Genomic DNA, 23155 nt, shown 5'->3' with positions numbered 1-23155 from the left:
AGATGGAGCCACAGCACACATACCACGAGACTCAAATAATATGTTGCGACAACATTTCCCTTACCGCCTCATCTCACTCAAAGGTGATCTCCAATGGCTGGCACGCTCTCCAGATTTGAGTCCGTGCGATTTCTTTTTATGGGGCTATTTGAAAACCCTGGTTTATGTCCATCGACCACGGATCATAGTACACATCAAGAGCAACATTCGCAACTCCATTGCCAGCATACCGACTAATATGCTCTCAAAGAGTGAACACGAATTTCAAAAATCCACTTAAACATTGTATGCGCAATGGAGTCGCCATTACCCATTGTCATTTTCAAGACTGCATGGAAAAAAATTGGAATATTGAATTCTCAAATAAAAAAAGAACTAAAAAAAGAACTAAAAATAAGTCGGTTTTCTGGCGCACCCTGTATTTGATTTTAAAGAATTTTAGTCTTTAATGAATCCTCATTCATTGTGCTGGTAATGTAGGTTCTGTTGATACAATATCCAGATTAATGTCCGATCTGGCTCTGAACGCAAGTACTCACAAGGTTTTGCGTCAACCCTCTCGAGGACCTCACTGCTTGCAAAGGCACCTTCGGGGTCAATATGAAGGGCGACGACTATATTTTCGGACACAGATAACGGCTTTAAGTTGGGACCCAATGCAACTGGATATACCATGGAACAAAGCAGCAGTAGAGATGGAATCGATCTTCGTAAGGAAATCGAAAGTACTTCGATCACCGTAAGATTCTCCACAATCATCGTAAGGAAATCGAAAATACTCCGATCACCGTAAGATTCTCCACAAGTCTCCGGATCCGCTGTCGAGAAAGACAAGGAATGGATCTCTTGATCACTCTTTAAATACCCAAAGATTCGCAGTTGGCCACATGGTAAGAGAAGATAGAGTAACCCGTGTCACAAAGCAAAGCTGCCTCCCGGCTAGCTAGTGGTGCGAGACAGGGAAAGCAAGCGCATCTGCCTCCCATAAACGGGTTCCAAACAGCTCAGCTGAACCCAAAATTCGATACATAGGAGAGCCCCTACCCAAAATGAGGAAACTGTTAATGGAAGCTTGTAACTGCATCCGCTTCTACGGATGCGAAATCTGGGCAGATAGCCTTCCCAGATATCAAGAACTTAGTATAAAGGAGATAGGGGATAGGGATAGGGATGTAAACATTTACATAACGCTAAGCTTCCGGACATGGATATTTTGGGAAATATTTGCACAAAATGTGGCACTCCTTTTTGCCTCCTCGCAGATGAAGAACACTTGGATGATGCTGAAAATACTTTCTTCCACTGCACATGATAGAATGAACTACGAGCGTACCTTGAAGGCCAGATCGGATGAATAACTGAAGAAAATGTTGTCGACAAGCATTGACAACTGGACGTCCTAAGGGGAATGAAAACTGATCTTGGAGTGGCAAAAGTGATCTCAACGATGGGAGCATGGACGTAAGCTATCCGATTTCGATGAAATTTGGCACAGTGAGTTCTGCTAGACCCCTTCTCATTCCTGTGAGGTGTGGTCCAGATCAGACCACATTTGGACATATCTGCCATATAGACCGATCTCCCGATATAGAGGGTTGAGCCCACCAAAAGAGCATTTTTCATTCGAGCATTTTTCATCCGATTTCACTGAAATTTGGCACAGTGAGTTCTGGAAGACCCCTACCTATTCCTGTCAAATGTGGCCCAGATCGGACAATATTTGTATGTAGGTGCCATATAGACCGATCTCCCAATATAGAGTGTTGACCCTATAAAAGGAGCATATTTTATACCATTTCGATGAAATTTGGAACAGTGAGTTTGGCAGACCTCAACACCTTTTTATGTGAATGTCCATTTACCCAATTTCTATGGAAGATCCCTACCCATTGGCAAATGTGGTTCGGAACTAACTGTGCCAAATTGCATCGAAATCAGATGAAAAAAGCTCCTCTTTAAGATTCAAAACTCTATATCAGCAGATCGGTTTATATGGCAGCTATATCCAAAGATGGTCCGATCTGGACAACATTCAACAAAAAGGTGTTAAGGTCTGCCAAACTCACTGTGCCAAATTTCATTATAATCGTTTGAAAAATACTCTATATCAGGAGAACGGCCTATATGGCATCTATATCAAAATATAGTCCGATTTGGACCACATCTAACAGGAATGGGAACGGGCTTTCCAAAACTCACTGTCCCAAATTTCATCGAACTCGGGTAATAAATGGATGTTTTTTTGGCCTAATACCCTATGAGGATGAAAATGAGCAACTTGTTGCCTCAAAACTTTAAGTCAGGAGATTGGTCTAGATAGCGGCTATATAACTATAGTCCGATTTTATGAGATCAAAAGGTCAGGTTTATACACAAAGAATAAGAAATTATAAAAAATTGGTACAAAATGTTTTCAAAAAATCTCAAAATTTATAAATACCCAAGAAAGGTCTCTATTGAGTAAATACCCAATAAATACCCACGCATTGGGAATTTAGCCAGTAGAATACCAACTCTGCATGCAGAAATGCATTTTCCGGACCAAAAAAAAGGGTCCTTAGTTTACTATTAGCGGCACAATCTTGGACTGACGGAACCCTAGTATTGCCGTCTGGAAGATCATGTTACACGGATGGATTAAAGCTAGGGGACAGAGTGGACCTGGGGGTCTACATTGAGAACCCAAGCACTGAGATCTGGTTTAGACTGCCTGACCAGAGATCACGGAATGCGTGAGGTGGTGCGGTACTAACGCGAGGACGTCGAGTTCAAACATCTATAAGGACAGTAAAATGGCCATAGGGGAAATAACAACCAGGAGGGTAAGGTCACGAACAGCCTAGCGGTGTCTGAGGATGGCACAATTCGCAACGTTTGGTTGCCGGTCCATAACAGAGTAAGGGGAACTGAAAGGGCAGACGATTTGGCAATGAACACCAAAGAACTGCCGTCGATAAACTTGGTTAACCCAAAGCCTTTCGGGTCGACGCATTCCGATTTAAGGGTGTGAGCGATAAACGCTGTTTCACATTGTTTCGGTAGGACGGCTAAAATCCTTTGGAGGATCCGGAACATGAGAGGGCGAGTCTATTACTGAAAGGAAGTAAGAAGGAGGTCAGTAAAGCTTTCGTTATCATAACGGGACTCATAGGACTACGAGCTTACTTATGCAAAATCGATGTGTAGGGCATGTGAGGGAGATGATGATACGTTGGAGCATGTTCTATGTCATTGCCCGGTTTCGCGGCTAACTGACACCAGTACTTAGTTGGGGACACGATACGAGACATGAACCAACTTAAGGGAGAGGTATAGGCAACAATTAAGGATTTTGTAAGTAGCATGGAATTCCTAACTTAAAATTTTCTTTTTCATAGCTACTTTTTGGTTTTTAGAGCGCACAACAAGCTGATTACTTACTTAATATCTGCACCCTCTTTTCAACCTGACCTAACCTACTTATTACCTTAATGATGAAATCGTAGGACTTAGATAAGGAATTTTAAATTTCAACAAACTCTAAATTCTACATATTTTTTCTAAAAAAAAATCCTAAACAAATGCTTCAGTTTCCCCACAGTTCAACAATGCCCTTGATATCTTTAAGTCACAATATGCGTGTGGCTATAGAACCATACGACTTTCATATAATCAACGTCATCATCATGACCATAATCACATTAATAATAATAAGATTATGGCTATTGTCAATTAATTTTATCAAATATTTATGACCATATTTTCCTCTTAGAGCAAAAATTGAAGAAAAAATGAAACATTTTCTATTTTCACTCTGGTGATGCCACTTACCTATTGTCGTATAGATGGTGCTACAGAAAAACATGGCATTCCAAAAGGACCATTTGGTTGTGGGTGCAGCCAATTCTTCCATTGTTTTGTTGTTATTCAATAAGGATTCAACACCTGACTGATGATTTCTTAGGGTACGAATCACTTTGCCATCAAACTCTCCTGGACTGTACTATAAGAAATGTTTTCACATGAGTTGAAGCTGGCAGTTTTTTTTTTTTCTTTATTTTCGTGCAAATTCCTAATCGAAGATTTGGGAAAATATTACCTTTCTTAGTTCATGATCTTCGGCTAAAGTTTTTAGAGCAGCAAATAATTTCTTTTGTTCATCATGTGTATTGATGTGTTCCGTTTGCTCTTGGCGACCTGAAAAAATAATAATATGAAAACTTATATAAAATAAAAATAATAAAAAAAAATTATAATAAAATAAAATACGAATAATAATGAATAAACAATAATTATTTTTAAATTATTTTCTTTGTTTTTTTTTTTGTTAAATAAATTAGGGAAATTGTGTCTGAACTGAAAATCCTTTGGGCGATAAGAAGTTTCGTCTCCTTTAAGTTGCCAGGTTCTGATGATGTATCACCGGTTGAATTACAAGCTATGTCTGATAGATTGGTTCCCTGGCTTAGGGAGATATACTCTGCTTGTATCAGAATGTCTTATATATACCCGTAGGATGGAGGGACACGAAGGTCATTTTCATTCCGAAAGCAGGAAAGCCCTACCACACTAAGGCGAAAGATTTTCGTCCGGTTAATATGTTATCCTTAATGCTGAAGACTCTTGAGAGGTTGATAAAAACATATCTTAGGGCAAAGATGCCTGGATATCGCCTGACGCAGCAGCAGCATGCATATAGTAAAGGCAAATCCACTGACACAGCCCTTCACGACCTACTCGGCTAAGTAGAGGGTTCTCTCGCTGTCAAGGTATGTATAATGATAGAATTTCTTGACATTGTAGGTGCTTTCAATAATGTAAAACCGACGTCAATCATGAAGAAGTTGGAGTTACTAAGCATCAAATCTACCGTAAGAAAGTTTCTTAATAACTTTCTTACTAAAAGATGCATTATGGCAGGCTTGGGATTTGTGGATCTAAATGGGTCAGTAGAGGAACACCTCAAGGAGGTATACTGTCTCCTCTACTTTGAAATATAGCCATTAGCAATATATTATTGTCTCTGAAAGAAAATGGTGTAAAAGTGGTCGCGTTTGCTGATGACGTGGCGTGATGACTCTAAGAGATATACTTTAGGAAACTCTACGTGCAACAGCAAAGTGGGCTACCGAAAGTGGTCTAGGTATAAATCCGTGCAAGAAAGAAGTATTTCTTTTCAGCAGGAGATACAAATTATCTGCAGTGGAACCTGTCTCCTTGGGAGGAGGGAATGTTCCATTTACAGAAAGCTCAAAATACCTCACAGGAAATTGAACTTCAAATCCAACATTTTTGGAAGAGCAAGAAAGACTCTTGCCCTATACACCTGTAAGAGAGCCATTGGCAAAAGCTGGGGGCTTAAAATGCGTGTCATGCATTGGGTATATACTGCAGTTGTCGGACCTATAATGCTATATGGTGTTGTGGTCTGGTGGACGTCGCTCCAAAAGTCCACCTACTGTTCAATACTTAATCGGATCCAAAGGATGGCTTGTTTGTGCATCACAGCCACACTGAGGACGACACCATCTGATACACAGAATTTGCCTCTGGACATTGTGGCTGCCCAAATTGCAACGATCACTGCCGTCAGATTAAGGCAGCTTACTCATTGGTCATGTGGGGGCTACGGACACTGTGTTATCCTTGATATAATATCCGATGTTCCAGGCAGTGTGGATTATGCCCTATCTGAGCCGGTTTTTGATAAAAAGTACTGTACCACTATTCCTGATAGAACCGATTGGAACTACGATATCCCTGGTAACAGAAGTTACATAGGCTTCTATGCGGATGGTTCCAAACTAAACGACCAGGTGGGCTTGGGGGTGTGCTCTAAGGATCTAGAACTAGTCGTATCGAAAAGATTAACTGTTTATTGCAGTGTGTATCAAGCGGAGATCCTTGCTATTAAGGAAGTGGTGGAATGGTTAACATATAATGGCATTACGACGATTGACATATATATCTTCTCAGACAGCCAGGCAGCCATTAAATCCCTGAAGAACGCATTTCTGAAAAAAAACGATCTCGACTGTCGTAGATTTCTCAACGATGGGCTGAACTGTTCAAAATTTACCTATTCTGGGTGCCGGGCCATACAGACGAGCTTGCGAGACTAGGAACTACCCTACACTTTCCAGAGATAGTGGAATCTTTGGGTATGCCTCTAGTGGCATGTAAGCTAAGTTTTCAGTAGCAGGCCCGAAGGAAAAAGAGTGATAGATGGAAAGAAGAGGAGGCTGTGAGCATTCCAATACTATGTGGCCTAATCTAGATTTGAAGAGGTCTACTGCTTTGCTGTCATTGGCTAGAAAAGACGTCTCAGTAATGTGTCCGTCATGACAGGTAACTGTCTAATCAGAAAACTGAAGGTTGCCAGCAACGACTTTTGAGGAAGCTGCCAGGTCATCGAAGAAGAAGAAACTATAGAACACCTTCTGGGTGTGTGTTTTCCGCACTAGCAGTCAGAAGGAGTTCCACTTTAGGTTCTCATTTCTTTGAGAACCTGTCTGATTTAGCGGATATGAACATTCGCAAGTAATTGGGGTTTTTAAGGCGATCTGCATGGTTAAACGGACAAAACTAGAAGGCATCTTCCTTCTTCTTCTGTTCCTGTGAATCACAATGGACGAAAACGTCTAAGTGAGTCTGCCACTTAAACCTAGCCTTACCTAAATAAAAAATATATATTTTTTTCTTAGATTTCCGCTTTATCATATAAAAAACTCATAAAAATTCTACAAATTAATTTTATGATATTCATAACATAAATTTTGTTTTTCCAATTTTGGACACTTGTGATATTTTTAGATTTCTGTAATAAAAACAATGTGGAATTGTATAAAAATACAAAACAAAACATTTTTTTTTTTCTCAGCGGAAATCACACAACGCAGCATAAATTGTTGAACTCTAAAAATTAACACTAAAAGTGCGAACAAATACACGGACAGACAGATAGACAGACGGATAGACGTAATGAAGGACGGAAACACCGCCACAGTTGCAAACAAATTACTTGTGATTTGCTTAGAGAAACCCCTGAGAAATGTTTAATTAATGATGATGTTCAAATCGACGGCAATTGGCTCTGAAAGCAAACAAAACGCTTGTGGAAATACACAAATCAATCACTCCCATACGCACATGCATTGGATTCCACTATTCTAAGGTATTCCGTATGGATTTCAAATTCAAATTTTAATTCAAATGAATGTCCAGTGATCATAACAAAATTTGTAATAGCTCAACCACTACATAGTATAGACCAAATCCGTTGTGATTAATTATTTGTTTGCATGTTTAAAGCATTATTATATCAACACATCCTAATTGTTTCACATTTATAACGGTTTAGATTATTTGGTCGATTTTTCAAATTTTTCATTATTCAAATTTAACAAATTTTATTTATAATACCCTCTCCTTTAGGATGGAGGGTATACTAAGTTCGTTATTCCGTTTGCAAAACTTTGATATAGCGACCTTCGGCATTCTTCTTTGCTATGACATTTAATCGATCTGGCAACGTCCTTTTCGACGGCAGACTGTTCGTCTGTCTGTTTGTCTGCCCGTCCCTGCATTGATCCTGTGGGCACCGACTTCTAGTATTATTGGGTTGCCCAAAAAGTAATTGCGGATTTTTTAAAAGAAAGTAAATGCATTTTTAATAAAACTTAGAATGAACTTTAATCAAATATACTTTTTTTACACTTTTTTTTTAAAGCAAGCTAAAAGTAGCAGCTGATAAATGACAGAAGAAAGAATGCAATTACAGAGTCACAAGCTGTGAAAAAATTTGTCAACGCCGACTATATGAAAAATCCGCAATTACTTTTTGGGCAACCCAATATAATAAACCGATCTGCCGCTGAAGTTTGGAACAAACAGTTGTATTTGGATAGATCTGCCATATAAGCCGATCTTCCAATTTTGGTCATGGGCTGAATAAAGCGACTTTTATTACTCGATATTGACAAAATTTAGAATAATGAATAGTTTTGGTCACCTCGACACTCTTACCCGAAAAAAATTACTTAGGTGCACAAAGTTCGACATGACCAAACTTAATGCGTTTTTGCTAGTTTTGAATTAACAATTAATTCAATTACGTTCAATGTTTTTATACTCATATCTCATATTCAACTGCATAATTGTAGCTATACATTCTCTAAAATCTTTATTTTTATAGTTTGTTTCATTCGAATTTTTTTAATCGCCTTTCTTCTTCCAGCATCCCATTTCATGTGCCAAAAAAGCATTTAATTCCATAAAGATTTTTATTTTTCCCATACACTATTTCCCTATGATGTCAGAGGCTTTAAGTGAACAACAACAACAAAAAAAAGCATTTTAATATATAGTATTCGTACTTGTAGTTGTGATTTATTATTACAGCACATCAATTGCCAGAGGGTCAAGGTTAAAAGATAAAACAAGAAACTTCAACTTAACTTAAAGCGAAAACGGGAAGCTGCAAACATGAGTTTATAAAATTAAGAGATAAAGTGCATTCAAGGGTTCTCTGACCCTATGAAGCGACTTTTGTTCTTCAGATTGATAAGTAGGATTAAACAATGTAAGTTGAGGGGAGACATTCCAGATTTTTAAAAAAATAAAATTTTGACAATTAATAACCAGTTTTAAAATTTTTTTAATAAGATAACATGTTGACAAAATTTGTGACAAAAATCTTATTTCTACGAAAATGGAGAGTTTTTTTGAAAAATAGTTGTAATTTTTTTTTTCAATTTTTTCTAATAAAGTTTTTTAATAAACAAAAGCTGAAAGTGTTAACAAAGAATAAATTCCAAAAAAAAAAATTTGTCGTTTTTTCTCCAAAGTTGAGTCAAGTTTAAAGACCATGAGAATAAGATTAAGCGGATTTGATTCTTGAAAAGTTACTGAAAAGAAATGGTCTGGTCAAGAGTTCCTTGGACACAGACATAGCAGCTCTTGGTATACGTTCCGTTTCGAAAGGTGGCTAGACTTTATTGTTCATTACCATAGCTTTGCCCATGCCCAAATGACTGCTTGGTTTTGAAAATTTAAAACAAATATTCTTTATATGTATTGGGTTGCCCAAAAAGTGATTGCGGATTTTTCATATATATAGTCGGCGTTGACAAATTTTTTCACAGCTTGTGACTCTGTAATTGCATTCTTTCTTCTGTCAGTTATCAGCTGTTACTTTTAGCTTGCTTTAGAAAAAAAGTGTTAAAAAAGTATATTTGATTAAAGTTCATTCCAAGTTTTATTAAAAATGCATTTACTTTCTTTTAAAAAATCCGCAATTACTTTTTGGGCAACCCAATAAAATGAATTTGTTCCGTACAGACTCAAAAAAAGGCTGAACCAATTACCTTGAAATTTTCCAAGATTTTGTAGGTTGGTCTAGAAGGAAACATAGACTATATAATTTTTTGATATCGGAGGGGGGGGGGGGGGGGGACCCTCCCCCTTACCCAAAAAATACAAATGAAAATATTGCTCATTAATATTCCACTAAGGAACAGGGGCAAACTTCTCACATATCAATGAGTGCAATTCGATTCAAGTTTAAGCTCAATAACAAGGGACCTCCTTTTTATAACCGAGTCCGAACGGCGTGCCGCAGTGTGACACCTTTTTGGAGAGAAGCTTTTACATGGCATAGTACCTTACAAATGTTGCCAGCATAAGGAGGAGAAAACCAAAGCTGAAATTTTTTTTCTGATGTTCCCGCCAGGATTCGAACCCAGGCTTTTAGCGTCATAGGCGGACATGCTAACCTCTGCGCTACGTCGGCCTCCAAAAGTACTACCCAAAAATACAAATGTACCGATCAGGACAATATGAGACTCAAATGAGAGGTATTGGAGACTAGAAAACGAATATCATATTAAAAATTGGGTCCAAGTAACTGGGGTGGGCCGCGCCCGCCCTCTAACCCCCTAAAATAAGTTTATTTAACGATCATCAAATGAAAGGCATTCGGGAGTAAATTACGAATATGGTCAGAAAGGAGTAATAGGCTTTATAATTTGTTGATATCTGAACTGGACCCACCCCGTTACCCCAAATAACACCACCCAAAATCAAAAGTGGACCGCATAGAACAATATGGGTTTCAAATAAAAGTTATCGAAGTTTAGAATACGAATATGGTATTAAAATTTTGTTACAGGTACCCAGGAATTCGCCCTACTTCAAAATTCCTCTAAGCAGAAAAATTGAACGCTCCTATCAATATGGGGCTTAAATGAAAGGTATTCAGGAGTAGATCATGAATGTGGCATACAAAATCTGGTCGAAGTATAGGGGGTCACCTTACCCCCACAAAAACGCCCTAAATGGGCATATCACGATTATATGGGACTTTTTGGGTTTTTATGTTTGTTCCGTACAGACTCAAAAACAGCAGAACCGTTTTTCTCGAAATTTTCACAGATTGTGTAGGTTGATCCGGTAGGAAAAATAGGCCATATAATTCTTCGATATGGCCTATGGGGTAAGGAGAAGCCCACCCTCCTCCTTACCCCAAAATCAAAAGTGGACCAATCGGAATGAAGTTATTAGAGGGTAAAATACGAGTATGGTATTAAAAATTGAGTCTAAGTACCCAGGGAGCCGCCCCAACCCCAAAACTCCCCTAAACACCCATATTGGACGTTCATGTCAATATGGGACTCAAATAAAAGGTATTTGGGAATAGATTTCGAAACTGTCAATAAATGAAGTCCATGTAATGGCAGGTGTCTACACCCAAAAAACTTCCCAAATGAGCATATTAGCCAATCATGGATATATTTGACTCCAATGAAAGGATTTTTGGGAGTAAAGAACGAATTTGATACCTCTCTTTTGGGGCAAAATGGTGGAGTGCCAGACCCAGCCCCAAAACGCGCGCCAATCCGTAGATATTTATCAACCATGGCAATTTTGGACTTAAATGAAAGATAGTTGAGAGTAGAGCACGAATTTGGCATCCAAATTTGGGCGGAATGTCTGAGGCACCATCTCACCTCCAAAAAACACTCCCCGTCAAATGGATATATAGACCAATCACGACAATATAGTGCTCAAATGAAACAGGACTTATTGGGTTGCCCAAAAAGTAATTGCGAATTTTTCATACAGTCGGCGTTGAAAAATTTTTTCACAGCTTGTGACTCTGTAATTGCATTCTTTCTTCTGTCAGTTATCAGCTGTTACTTTTAGCTTGCTTTAGAAAAAAAGTGCAAAAAAGTATATTTGATTAAAGTTCATTCTAAGTTTTATTAAAAATGCATTTACTTTCTTTTAAAAAATCCGCAATTACTTTTTGGGCAACCCAATATTTACCGACTGAGGTAATATGGGGCTCAAACAAAAAGTATTTGACAGTTTAGCACTCCCGAAAGGAATAAGGGAGTAGATCAAAATTTTCCCATAACCATTTCATTAAAGAACAGCGGCCAATTTAACACATATCAATGATTCCTGTCCGATTCAAGTTAAAGTTCAATGATTAAGGACCTCCTTTTTACATGACTTCCATGCAGAGCATAGTCACTCACAAATGTCGCCAACATAAGGAGGGGATAACCACCACTTAAAAATCAAAAAGAGTCGAAAAGTCAATAAATTGAAAATAAATCAAAAGTCGATAAAGTCAAAAAAAAAAAAATTGAAAAAGTTAGAAAAAGTCAAAAAGAATCCATAAAAGTTAGAAAAGTTGAAACATCAAAAAAATCAAAAGTCGATAAAGTCGAAAAAAAAATTGAAAAAGTTAGAAAAAGGTCAAAAAGAATCCATAAAAGTTAGAAAAGTCGAAACATCAAAAAAAAATCAAAAGTCGATAAAGTCAAAAAAAATTGAAAAAGTTAGAAAAAGGTCAAAAAGAATCCATAAAAGTTAGGAAAGTCGAAACATCAAAAACATCAAATATTAGAAAAAAGTCGAAATGGATTTAGTTTCAAATCTACTTCTTCAACAAATTTTTAGTAATGGTTGCCAAAGTTACCAAAGTGATCTTTGCAGAAAAAAATACCAAAAAATTACTCGAAATGGAGAGTTTTTAAAAAGTTAAAGTTAAAAAGAACCCAAAAACATTACCCAAAAACAAAAGTGAACCTATCGAGACAATACGGATGTCAAATGAAAGGTATTAGAGTGTGTAATACGTTTATGATATTGAAACTTGGGTTGAAGTACCCTGGGGGACGCTCCAACCCCAAAACTCCTTCAAATAGACATATTAGAGTTCATGTCAATATGGGGCTCAAATGAAAGGTATTGAGAAGTAGATTACGAATATGGCATAAAAATCAAACCCCTACCTCCAAAATAGGCATATTAGCCGAACCCGGCTAAGGTTACTTAGAAGTAGGTAAGGAATATGACATTAAAATTTGTGTCTTAGAAGGCGATTTAACTTCTAATATCACTTAAAATAGGTTGATTGACCTATCATGTCAATATGGAACTCAAATGAATAGTATTTGAGAGTAGAAACGAATCATATATCCAGATATCCAAACACCCACAAATCATACATATTTACCCACAATGAGAATGGGCCTCAAATTAAAGATATTTGAGAGTAGAGCACGAATTTGATTTGCATATTTAAGACGAAATGTCTGTTTAACTCCTTATTACCCTAATTTAAAAAAACGCCTGATATCGGAGATTGAAAGCCCAAGCAAGCTTAATATTTATACACTCTTATTTAACCTAAAAACAAAAATTTCGTATCCATTGTTCCGGTGGGGTGCCTACGGTTTCATCCCCCCCAAAACTCCCCAAATGGATGTATAGATCAATCACGACAATATGGGATACAAATGAAATTTATTAGGGTAAACAAAATGGGGAAGCCAACGAAGCATAGAGGTTAGCACATCCGCCTGTGGCACTGAACTCCTTGGATCGAATCCTGGCATGAACATCAGAAATATTTTTTCAGCGGTGGTTATCCTCTCCTAATGCTGGCGACTTTTGTGAGGTACTTTGCCATGGAAAAACTTCTTCCCAAAAAGGTGGGGCACGCCGTTCGGACACGGCTATAAAAAGGAGGTCCCTAATCATTGAGACCCTGAATTGACAATCCGATCTATATGACAGCTATTGGGTTGCCCAAAAAGTAATTGTCGGTAATACAGTAGTAATATAGTCGGCGTTGACAAATTTTTTCAACGGCTTGTGACTCTGTAATTGCATTCTTTCTTCTGTCAGTTATCAGCTGTTACTTTTAGCATGCTTTAGAAAAAAAGTGCGCGAAATTTTGTTTACATTTGTTTACAATTCATTTAACAAACCGAATCAACGCTTGTGATATGAACCTTAAACGCAATGGATTCGATCCGTTTTTAAAACGAATCTTAACTGGAGATGAAAAATGGATTGTTTACAACAACGTTAGTCGAAAACGATCATGGTCCAAGCATGGTGAACCAGCTCAGACCACTTCAAAGGCTGATATCCACCAAAAGAAGGTTATGCTGTCTGTTTGGTGGGATTGGAAGGGTGTGGTATACTTTGAGCTGTTTCCAAGGTACCAAACGATTAATTCGGATGTTTACTGTCAACTATTGGACAAATTGAAAACAGCCATCATGGAGAAGCGACCAGAATTAGTCAATCGTAAAGGTGTCATATTCCATCAGGACATAGCTAGACCGCACACATCTTTGGTCACTCGCCAAAAACTGAGTGAGCTTGGCTGGGAACTTTTGATGCATCCACCATACAGCCCTGACTTTACACCATCAGACTACCATTTATTTCGATCTTTGCAGAACTCCTTAAATGGTAAAACTTTCGGCAATGATGAGGCTATAAAATCGCACTTGGTTCAGTTTTTTGCAGATAAAGGCCAGAAGTTCTATGAGCGTGGAATACTAAATTTGCCAGGAAGATGGCAAAAGGTTATCGAACAAAATGGCAATTGTATATTTTATTAAAGTTCACTCTAAGTTTTATTAAAAATGCATTTAATTTTTTTTTTTTAAAATCCGCAATTACTTTTTGGGCAACCCAATATACCTAAAGAGGGTTCGATCTGAGCCATATTCGGTTTGGATATTGGGAGATTTAATACAACTCACTGTTTCAAATTTTAGCGAAATCGAGTAATAAATGCGCTTATTATGGCTGGAAGACCCTTTTTCAGCAGATCGGTCTGTATGACAACTGTATCCAAATATAGTCCGATCGGGACCATGTAAACTTTCGACTTCGACTTTACCTGCCTATGGAAAACAAGTAAAAGCGTGCTAAGTTCGGCCGGGCCGAATCTTACATACCCTCCACCATGGATCGCATTTGCCGAGTTCTTTTCCCGGCATCTCTTCTTAGGCAAAAAAGGATATAAGAAAAGATTTGCTCTGCTATTATTATTACATGTTGGAGACCTGTGTAAAATGTCAGCCAATTCGAATAAGAATTGCGCCCTTTGGGGGCTCAAGAAGTAAAATAGAGAGATCGATTTATATGGGAGCTGTATCGGGCTATAGACCGATTCAGATCATAATAAACACGTATGTTGATGGTCATGACATGGATACGTCGCACAAAATTTCAGCCAAATCGGATAATAATTGCAACCTCTAGAGGCTCAAGAAGTCAAGATCCCAGATCGGTTTATATGGCAGCTATATCAGGTTATTAACCGATTTGAACCATACTTGGCACAATTGTTGGATATCATAACAAAACACGTCGTGCAAAATTTCATTCCAATCGGGTAAGAATTGCGCACTCTAGAGGCTCAAGAAGTCAAGATCCAAGATCGGTTTATATGGCAGCTATATCAGGTTATGAACCGATTTGAACCATACTTAGCAAAGTTGTTGGATATCATAACAAAACACGTCGTGCAAAATTTCATTCGAATCGGATAAGAATTGCGCATTCTATTGGCTCAAGAAGTCAAGACCCAAGATCGGTTTATATGGCAGCTATATCAAAACATGGACCGATATGGCCCATTTACAATACCAACCGACCTACACTAATAAGAAGTATTTGTGCAAAATTTCAAGCGGCTAGCTTTACTCCTTCGGAAGTTAGCGTGCTTTCGACAGACAGACGGACGGACGGACAGACGGACGGACGGACATGGCTAGATCGACATAAAATCAGACGAATATTTCGAGTAGTTACAAACAGAATGACGATATTAGTATACCCCCCATCTTATGGTGGAGGGTATAAAAATATGGATTTGTGGCAAATTTCAGCTCAATATCTCAGTTTATGAAATCAGACAACAGACGAACACACAGAGTATGGCAACGTATGGCAACTGTATCCAAATATAGTCCGATCAGGACCATGTAAAGCAAGAATGTCAATGGGTTTAGAGGAAATCACCGTTTGAAGTTTCAGTAAAATTGGAAAATAAATGCGCCTTCAATGGGCTCAAGAACTCCAATCGGGAAATCGGTGTATTTGGCTGCCATATCCAAATATACTCCGATTTGGACCGTTCAACTTAACCTGCGTATGGAAAAAAATATGGATTTGTGGCAAATTTCAGCTCAATATCTCAGTTTATGAAGTCAGACAACAGACGGACACACAGAGGCAAGGATATCGTGAAATTGTCTTAGAACGTTACGGCGATTGGAAATATATCTACTTTTTAGGAGCTTAAAATTTGCTTCGGTCAACACACATTGATATGAGAGAAGTTTGCCCCCGTTCCCTAATGGAATGTTCATGGGCAAATTTGCATTTTCAATTCAACACCTTAGTAGGTGTTTCTTCTATTGGGTTGCCCAAAAAGTAATTGCGGATTTTTTAAAAGAAAGTAAATGCATTTTTAATAAAACTTAGAATGAACTTTAATCAAATATACTTTTTTTGCACTTTTTTTCTAAAGCAAGCTAAAAGTAACAGCTGATAACTGACAGAAGAAAGAATGCAATTACAGAGTCACAAGCTGTGAAAAAATTTGTCAACGCCGACTATATGAAAAATCCGCAATTACTTTTTGGGCAACCCAATATATTTGCTGTTTTAATTCGTTTTTATTAAATTTTTCTTGGAATTTCTTGGAATCCAATTTTTCCCAAATTTGTTTCTATGAACCTATTATGGTAAACATTTATTATAACTGGTAAATTATTGCACACTTTTATATGCAAATGAAATTTCTTTTTATTTGCGATCATAAAAAAGCTTTTAACTTGTTAATACTGAGTGCTAGGCTAAAACAATTTTCACTTTCCTATCTGCTAAATAGGAATTCATTTTCCCATGACCTGTTGCTTGGCTATCATTTTTCTTAGCATCACCTAGGACTACTTACTTTCAACCGCTTTGAAGAGAAGAGCACCACCCACTGTGTAAAGGGCCACCACGGTTAGCAGGAATATGTGGGTGAACCATTTCTTGGACCATTTACTCAGTTTGTTGTACATGTTGTAGGTGAATTTTTCGCCAAAACTCATGCCTGATTTGGTGAAGTCAACGAATCCCTCAAAGCCCTTGGCCATAAAATTGCCGGCCGCAAAAGGATTAGCATATTGTGGCCAATAGGGAGCGCCGGCAGCCGAATTGGCGCCCAAGGTATTGTTGGTCTGGGCGGTGTAGGGAGCTGCGGTGGCTGCTGTAGGCGGCATGGAGCCCACGGCTGAGCCATTGTTGCTGTGTGGATTGCGTATAAAAATGCGGGGAGGACGATTGGGAAAACGCGAGGGTGGATGAGGCGCGGGTGGGGGTGTTATGGTGGACTGAGACATTTTGTAGGAATTATTTTGAGTTTGCTTGACTATAATAAATGCTTGTGTTTTTTATTTAAAATATTATGTTTAAATTTTTTTGTAATAAATTTGCACTTTTATGGTTTACTCTGTATGTGTGTGAGTGTTTGGAATAACAAGGCGTTCATTCAAAACGCCATCTCAATGGGAATTTTCTCATGATTTATAATAATTTCAACACTCGCTTGATTGCACAATTTTTTTTTCTTGGCCGTATTTTTTCTCAATTTTTTTTCTTTATTTAATTTAAAATTTCACACGTCCATAATTTTTGTTTCCTTTTCTTTTTTTTTTTTGGATTAAATATTCAAGAACTTAAAAAAATTGGAATATTTCTCGCTTCAGTCGCTAATGTTCACATTAAGAGCTGTCAGATTTTGATTTCTTTCGTGTTGCGATTTTTTTTTGTGGCTTTTTTTGGCGGCGTTTGGTTTATCGACATTAATTTTGCGTTTCGTCCGTTTCGTTCTTAAATGAAAATCAAACTGAAACAAAGCCTCCACTCGCCAAAGTTTGGCTGGCTGGCTGGCTGGCGCTGTGGATGCTGCTGCCATCGCCTTAGCCGATGATGATGATGATGAGGATATGATGACGACGCAACGTCGAAATATCGAAACATCGGCTGGCCAATGGAGATTTTCTTTATTTTTTTCTTTTTGGCTGATGCTCTTGCTATGTGCGTTCACGAAAGCCAAAAGCAATGACGTTATAGATGAAAATGCTTGTCTAACATCTTCATTGGTCGTGGGGATGATAATGACGATGATGCCAAAATCTGTGAAGCGTGTGCTCCCAATGCCTCATAGTAAATTTCGTCAAAAATGAAAAGGCCTCTCCCCCGCCTTTTACTCTTGCCTCCTTTCGTCTCATCATGCGTCTCATCAGCTGTTCTCCATAAAATTCTATTCCCAAGTGGTTGCTTCTCACCTAAAACACTCACCGCAGGTCTTGCAATTTTTTTTCATTTGAATGATGTTTTATTTTAAAACAATCATCTCTATTACTTTTCCTAAGAAATTGGATAAATGATTTTTATTTTTTTTTTTTCGTAGACACCATCTGATTCTGAGTGTATTTCCCACCGGTGAATTATCGGTTTTCAATTAAAAAAAAAAAAACAAAAAAAGTGAAAAACAAATGTCAGTGACAATTTGGGTGAATCCTTTTTTAAAAATATATTCCATGAGACATTTGTGGTATGTTTTTGGGACATTTCCATAGGATTGCTTAGTGTAGGAGTTGTTAAAGAGGCGTTAAATTGATATCTATTGCCATTATATTGAAAGGCATTAATATAAAATATTTTTGTACCCACCACCTTAGGATGGGGGTATACTAATCTAGTCATTCCGTTTGTAACACCTAGAAATATTGATCTGGGACCCCATAAAGTTTATATATTGGGTTGCCCAAAAAGTAATTGCGGATTTTTTTAAAGAAAGTAAAGGCATTTTTAATAAAAATTAGAATGAACTTTAATCAAATGTACTTTTTTTCACTTTTTTTCTAAAGCAAGCTAAAAGTAACAGCTGATAACTGACAGAAGAAAGAATGCAACTACAGAGTCACAAGCTGTGAAAAAATTTGTCAACGCCGACTATATGAAAAATCCGCAATTACTTTTTGGGCAACCAAATATATTCTTGATCGTCTCAACATTCTGAGTCGAACTAGTCATGTCCGTCCGTCCGTCTGTCGAAATCACGATAGCGGTCGGCTAACCGCTTGAAATTTTGCACAGATAATTATTATTGATGTAGCTGTGTGTTGTGTTCTAGTTTCGTCTGCTTGATTCTGTTCCGTGTCAAGACCCAGGAACTCTGCGACTAAGATGGGGTGCGTCCACAGGGATTTGGGTCTGAGTCGAGTGGGTCTGGCTGGGCAGTTAAACAGGTGACATGTATCGTGTGGTCCCTGGTCACAATCGGGACATACATTTTGCACGTCGGCATCAATCCTTGCTCTGTAGGAGTTAAGGCGTTCGCATTTGCTGATAAGTAATTGAGCCAGAACTACTCTGATTTGTCGTGAGAGGTCAATTTCTTCAGGCGCGATGGCAGGCGGTCGTTCTCCAAGGACTACATTCACCCGGTAGTTATTTAACGCAAGATATTGTCTAGACCTATTTGATATGCCGCTTGATCTAGAGGTTCTCTCTTGTAGCGCTGAACCTCACGCTCTAGATCATGTAGATCTACCTTAAGGCTTCTGGGCAGTGGCTATCTATCCACAAGATTATTATTTGGATGGTCTCTGCGATAACAGAGCATACCCAAAAGGTATTTCATTAACAGCATGAAGTTAAGTCTTCGCATTGGTAGGATCTTTGTCTCCTGGTGGAGATGGTCCACATGGGAACTAAGGAGACAGCCCGTCGCAGTTCGGAGGACGGTCTTCTGACAGATCTGCATATTATTCCGTTGCGTGTCACAAAGCTGACGAAACCACATTGGTGCTGCATAAATTACCACAGACCGGCCAATTGCTTTGTACGTGGTCAACAAGGTTTCTTTGTCTGCCGGCAAGTGACTTGGGGACCCTGTTTCTACTTTTTGATTTTATCGCAAATTGCTGTGGCATATGGGGAGAATGTGTAAGAGATGGCAAATGTGACGCCAAGTATTTTGGGAACACTTGATGGTCGGAATCATTTCTCCATCGACCATCACAGTCAGCTCGGTATTCACCGCACGCGTATTTATAGTGAACAATGTGGCTGAAGATTTGGTGGCAGATATCCTAAGAGTTCTTGCAGCGAAATATGAGACAAGTTCGTTGAGGAAGACATTCAGCCTATTACAGATATCAACAATGGATGGGGGCCTGATGCCATGATCGTACAATCGTCCGCATTTGATATGATCTCAATGCGGTCTGGAGGGGGTAGACTGGAGGATAGGTAGAGGTTAAACAGTGCCGGAGATATCACCCTGCCTTGGAGAACTCCCTGTTTCACTCTACGGTGCTTCGACTTCTTATCCCTAAATTTCACAAATGACTGGCCAATATATTGCACGACATGGAGTATCACGTGGGCCAATCACCTACCTCCATTCCTTGAGTGATCCTTACATAACACATTGTATCCTTCACAACTATTCAAGCAGGTGTTGGTCAGCTTGAACTCCTGGATTGCCGCTACTAATTTGTCCTTCCGACTCATGAAATCCACAATCTCATCGATCTTGGCACGGAGACCGTTGCAGTTTAGTTGTAAAAATTATACACTTCCCGGCACTGGCCTGGCAATATTGGGACTGGAATGCTGCTATTGCGTTTATTGCCACACGGGAGAGGTCGGGGCGATCACATAATCCGACGACGAGGACGCAGAAGGGGAAGACGACGACGCTTGTGACCCACTGCTGGCTATGTTCGCACAGCACCTTGCAGCATATTGAGTATGACTATACTCCCGTAGTCATGTGAGGCCAGAGTAAGATCGGAAATGTACCCACTCCATTCACCGGTTACACCTCGCCGACCGATGATGGAGGCGGTTCTGGAAAACCGAACAAAACCAGGGTCCTTGGTTCTTCTCAGTCCCGGCACGGTCCAGAACCGTGCGGAGAAGGCACTCCGGGATGTGCCTCTCCCATAACGAAAAAAGACGAACACGTACACTGAGGCGGCAGACCTTGCCGATAAAAGATTCCAGATGTGTGCGGAGAAGGCACTCCGGGATGTGCCTCTTCCATAACGAAAAAAGACGAACACGTACACTAAGGCGGCAGACCTTGCCGATGAAAGATTCCATCGGGTCAATCCGGTGCGTACAACCGGCTGCCATGGGATTGATGATTGCTGTAGGCCGTTGGGGATTGCAAATGGGCTATATCGGTTCAGATGTGGATATAACTATAAACCGATCTCCCTAATTGATTTCTTGAGCCCTTACAAGCCGCAATTTTTGTCCGATTGGGATGAAATTTCGCATGCACTGTTCTGTAACGACTTCCAACAACTGTGCCAAATATGGGTCAAGTTAGTCTATAACCTGATGTAGCTCTCTCATAAACCGGTCTCTCGATCATCCTTGTTTGGCCTTAGAAGTTTTAATTTTTGCTGGTTTGATTGAGGTTTGGTATATATTGGGTTGCCCAAAAAGTAATTGCGGATTTTTTAAAAGAAAGTAAATGCATTTTTAATAAAACTTGGAATGAACTTTAATCAAATATACTTTTTTTACACTTTTTTTTCTAAAGCCAGCTAAAAGTAACAGCTGATAACTGACAGAAGAAAGAATGCAATTACAGAGTCACAAGCTGTGAAAAAATTTGTCAACGCCGACTATATGAAAAATCCGCAATTACTTTTTGGGCAACCCAATAGAATAAAATTATGATCCACAACTAAATTTATTTTGTATAAATTTTCAGCAGAATCCATGGTGGTGGGTTCCCAAGATTCGACCCGGCCGAACTTAGCACACTTTTACTTGTTTATTTTAAAATAGATATTTTTTTCTCAAACTTTTTATGCCACTTTCATATTTTTGGCTTTCATCCATCACATCACTTTCAAATATTTCATATCTAGACGTTAATAGACTATTTTTGTTAGTAGTTTTCTTCTTCTTTGCTAAAACTCGTTAGTTTGACGAATTTGAAATTCTGCTTAAACTAAACCGAAAATAAAGATGAAAAAAAAAAAATACTTAATGACTCAATTTTTTATACGTCTAGTCGCTGTTATTTTTATTATTAATTTAAATGAGAAAATAAATGAGAAAACTGAAAGCTGTTCCTTGGAACTATGTTCACACTACAAAATTATGCTTTAACATTAGTGGTGCTCATTTATTATCATAATTTTAAGGTGTCAAAATACAACAAAAAATAAAAATAAAATTATTTTTTCGAGTAAGGTGGGGGTTTATTTTGTTTTATCGTAGCTAAAAAATTCTATGTAAAACGTGAAAAAGTAAAAAGAAAAAAGTTTAATCTTATTTACTATTTAATATAAATAATCAAAAATTTTATGTATTAAATTAAATTTATAAAATTAAATAATTTTATATATAAATATCAATTTGTGTTTGTTTGTTGCGCATAGACTCACAAAACGGCTGAACCGATTACCTTAAAGTTTGCACAGATTGTGTAGGTTCCCTATGGGGAAATGTGTAGTCAATTGCCTCAAATATACTGGTAATAAACTGGAAAATTAGGTACCTGTCACCGGACATGAACATTTTCAATTGTCATAACCTAATGAATTTTTATAAAGTGATTTAATAATTGTAAAAAATTGCTTATCCTTTAAATATATTTGCTTACTAATGTTATCTCCCTTAAAAATACTTGCAAAGTATACTCATCCTTTTCGAACTGGCCCAGGACCTATCCTACGGTGTTAGAATGGTGGCAATTCGTCCCCCCGAGCGACAAACCCTAATAAAAGTGATACGTTTTTTCCATGTAAGTGGACGAAAACTGGGACCGGTCCCTATCACCAGAGGACAAGTCTGACACGGGCAGGCTTGGGACCTATCCCATTTCCCGTAGGGTTGCTCTGGAACGAAACATAGGTGGGCGACAACTGGGACCGGTCTCTATCTCCACAGGACATATCCCATGTCAGGCTTGGGACCTGTCCCATTTCCCGTAGAGTTGCTCTGGAAGGCAACATAGACTTTATAATTTCTTAATATCGGAAGGGGGCGGGCCCTCCCCCTTACCCCAAAAGTACTACCCTAAAATAAAAGTGGACCGATCGGGACAGTATGGGACTCAAATGAAAGGTATGCAGGAGTTGAGTACGAATTGCATACTAAAAATTGGGTCCAAGTAACAGGGTGGCCGCCCAGTAAGTGGACAAGCCTGACACGGGCAGACTTGGGACCTGTCCTATTTCCCGTGGGGTTGCTCTGGAAGGAAACATAAGTGGGCGACAACTGGGACCAGTCTCTAACACCACAGGACATATCCCCTGTCAGGCTTGGGACCTGTCCCATTTCCCGTAGAGTTGCTCTGGAAGGCAACATAGGCTTTATAATTTTTTAATATCGGAAGGGGGCGGGCCCTCCCCCTTACCCCAATAGTACTACCCTAAAATAAAAGTGGACCGATCGGAACAGTATGGGACTCAAATGAAAGGTATGCAGGAGTTGAGTACGTATTGCATATTAAAAATTGGCTCCAAATAACTGGGTGGCCGCCCCAACCCCAAAACCCACTAAACTATGTCTATTGGACGATCATGACAATTTGGGACTCAAATGAAAGGTATTCAGGAGTAGATTACGAATATGGTCGGGAAAGAATAGGCTTTATAATCTGTTGATGTCGGAAGGGGGCGGACCCTGACCCGTTACCCCAAAAACACCAACCAAAATCAAAAGTGAACCGATAAGAAAAATATGGGTATCAAATGAAAAGTATTGAAGAGTAGAATACGAATATGGTATTACAAATTATGGTCCAAGTAGCCAGAAAGTCGCC

The 23155-nt window shown here is 38.7% G+C and overlaps 1 protein-coding gene across 1 annotated transcript in view; it reads right to left on the bottom strand.

Annotated features, from left to right (window-relative positions):
• LOC106081228 (potassium channel subfamily K member 4) overlaps positions 1–17192 on the bottom strand; it is a 72409-nt gene extending 55217 nt beyond the window's left edge. The window contains exons 1-3 of the mRNA XM_013243055.2: positions 16259–17192; positions 4079–4176; positions 3811–3982 (exon numbers count right to left, since the gene is read on the bottom strand). Of these exons, the coding sequence (XP_013098509.1) occupies positions 3811–3982; positions 4079–4176; positions 16259–16691 (703 nt within the window). The 5' untranslated portion in view covers positions 16692–17192. The remainder of the gene's footprint in view (positions 1–3810; positions 3983–4078; positions 4177–16258) is intronic.
• Positions 17193–23155: the final 5963 nt, after the last annotated feature.

The sequence above is a fragment of the Stomoxys calcitrans genome, chromosome 5, assembly GCF_963082655.1.
Source record: "Stomoxys calcitrans chromosome 5, idStoCalc2.1, whole genome shotgun sequence".
NCBI lineage: Eukaryota > Metazoa > Arthropoda > Insecta > Diptera > Muscidae > Stomoxys > Stomoxys calcitrans.
Note: the sequence above shows the minus strand (reverse complement) of the source record. Positions and strands in the feature narration are given on the sequence as shown.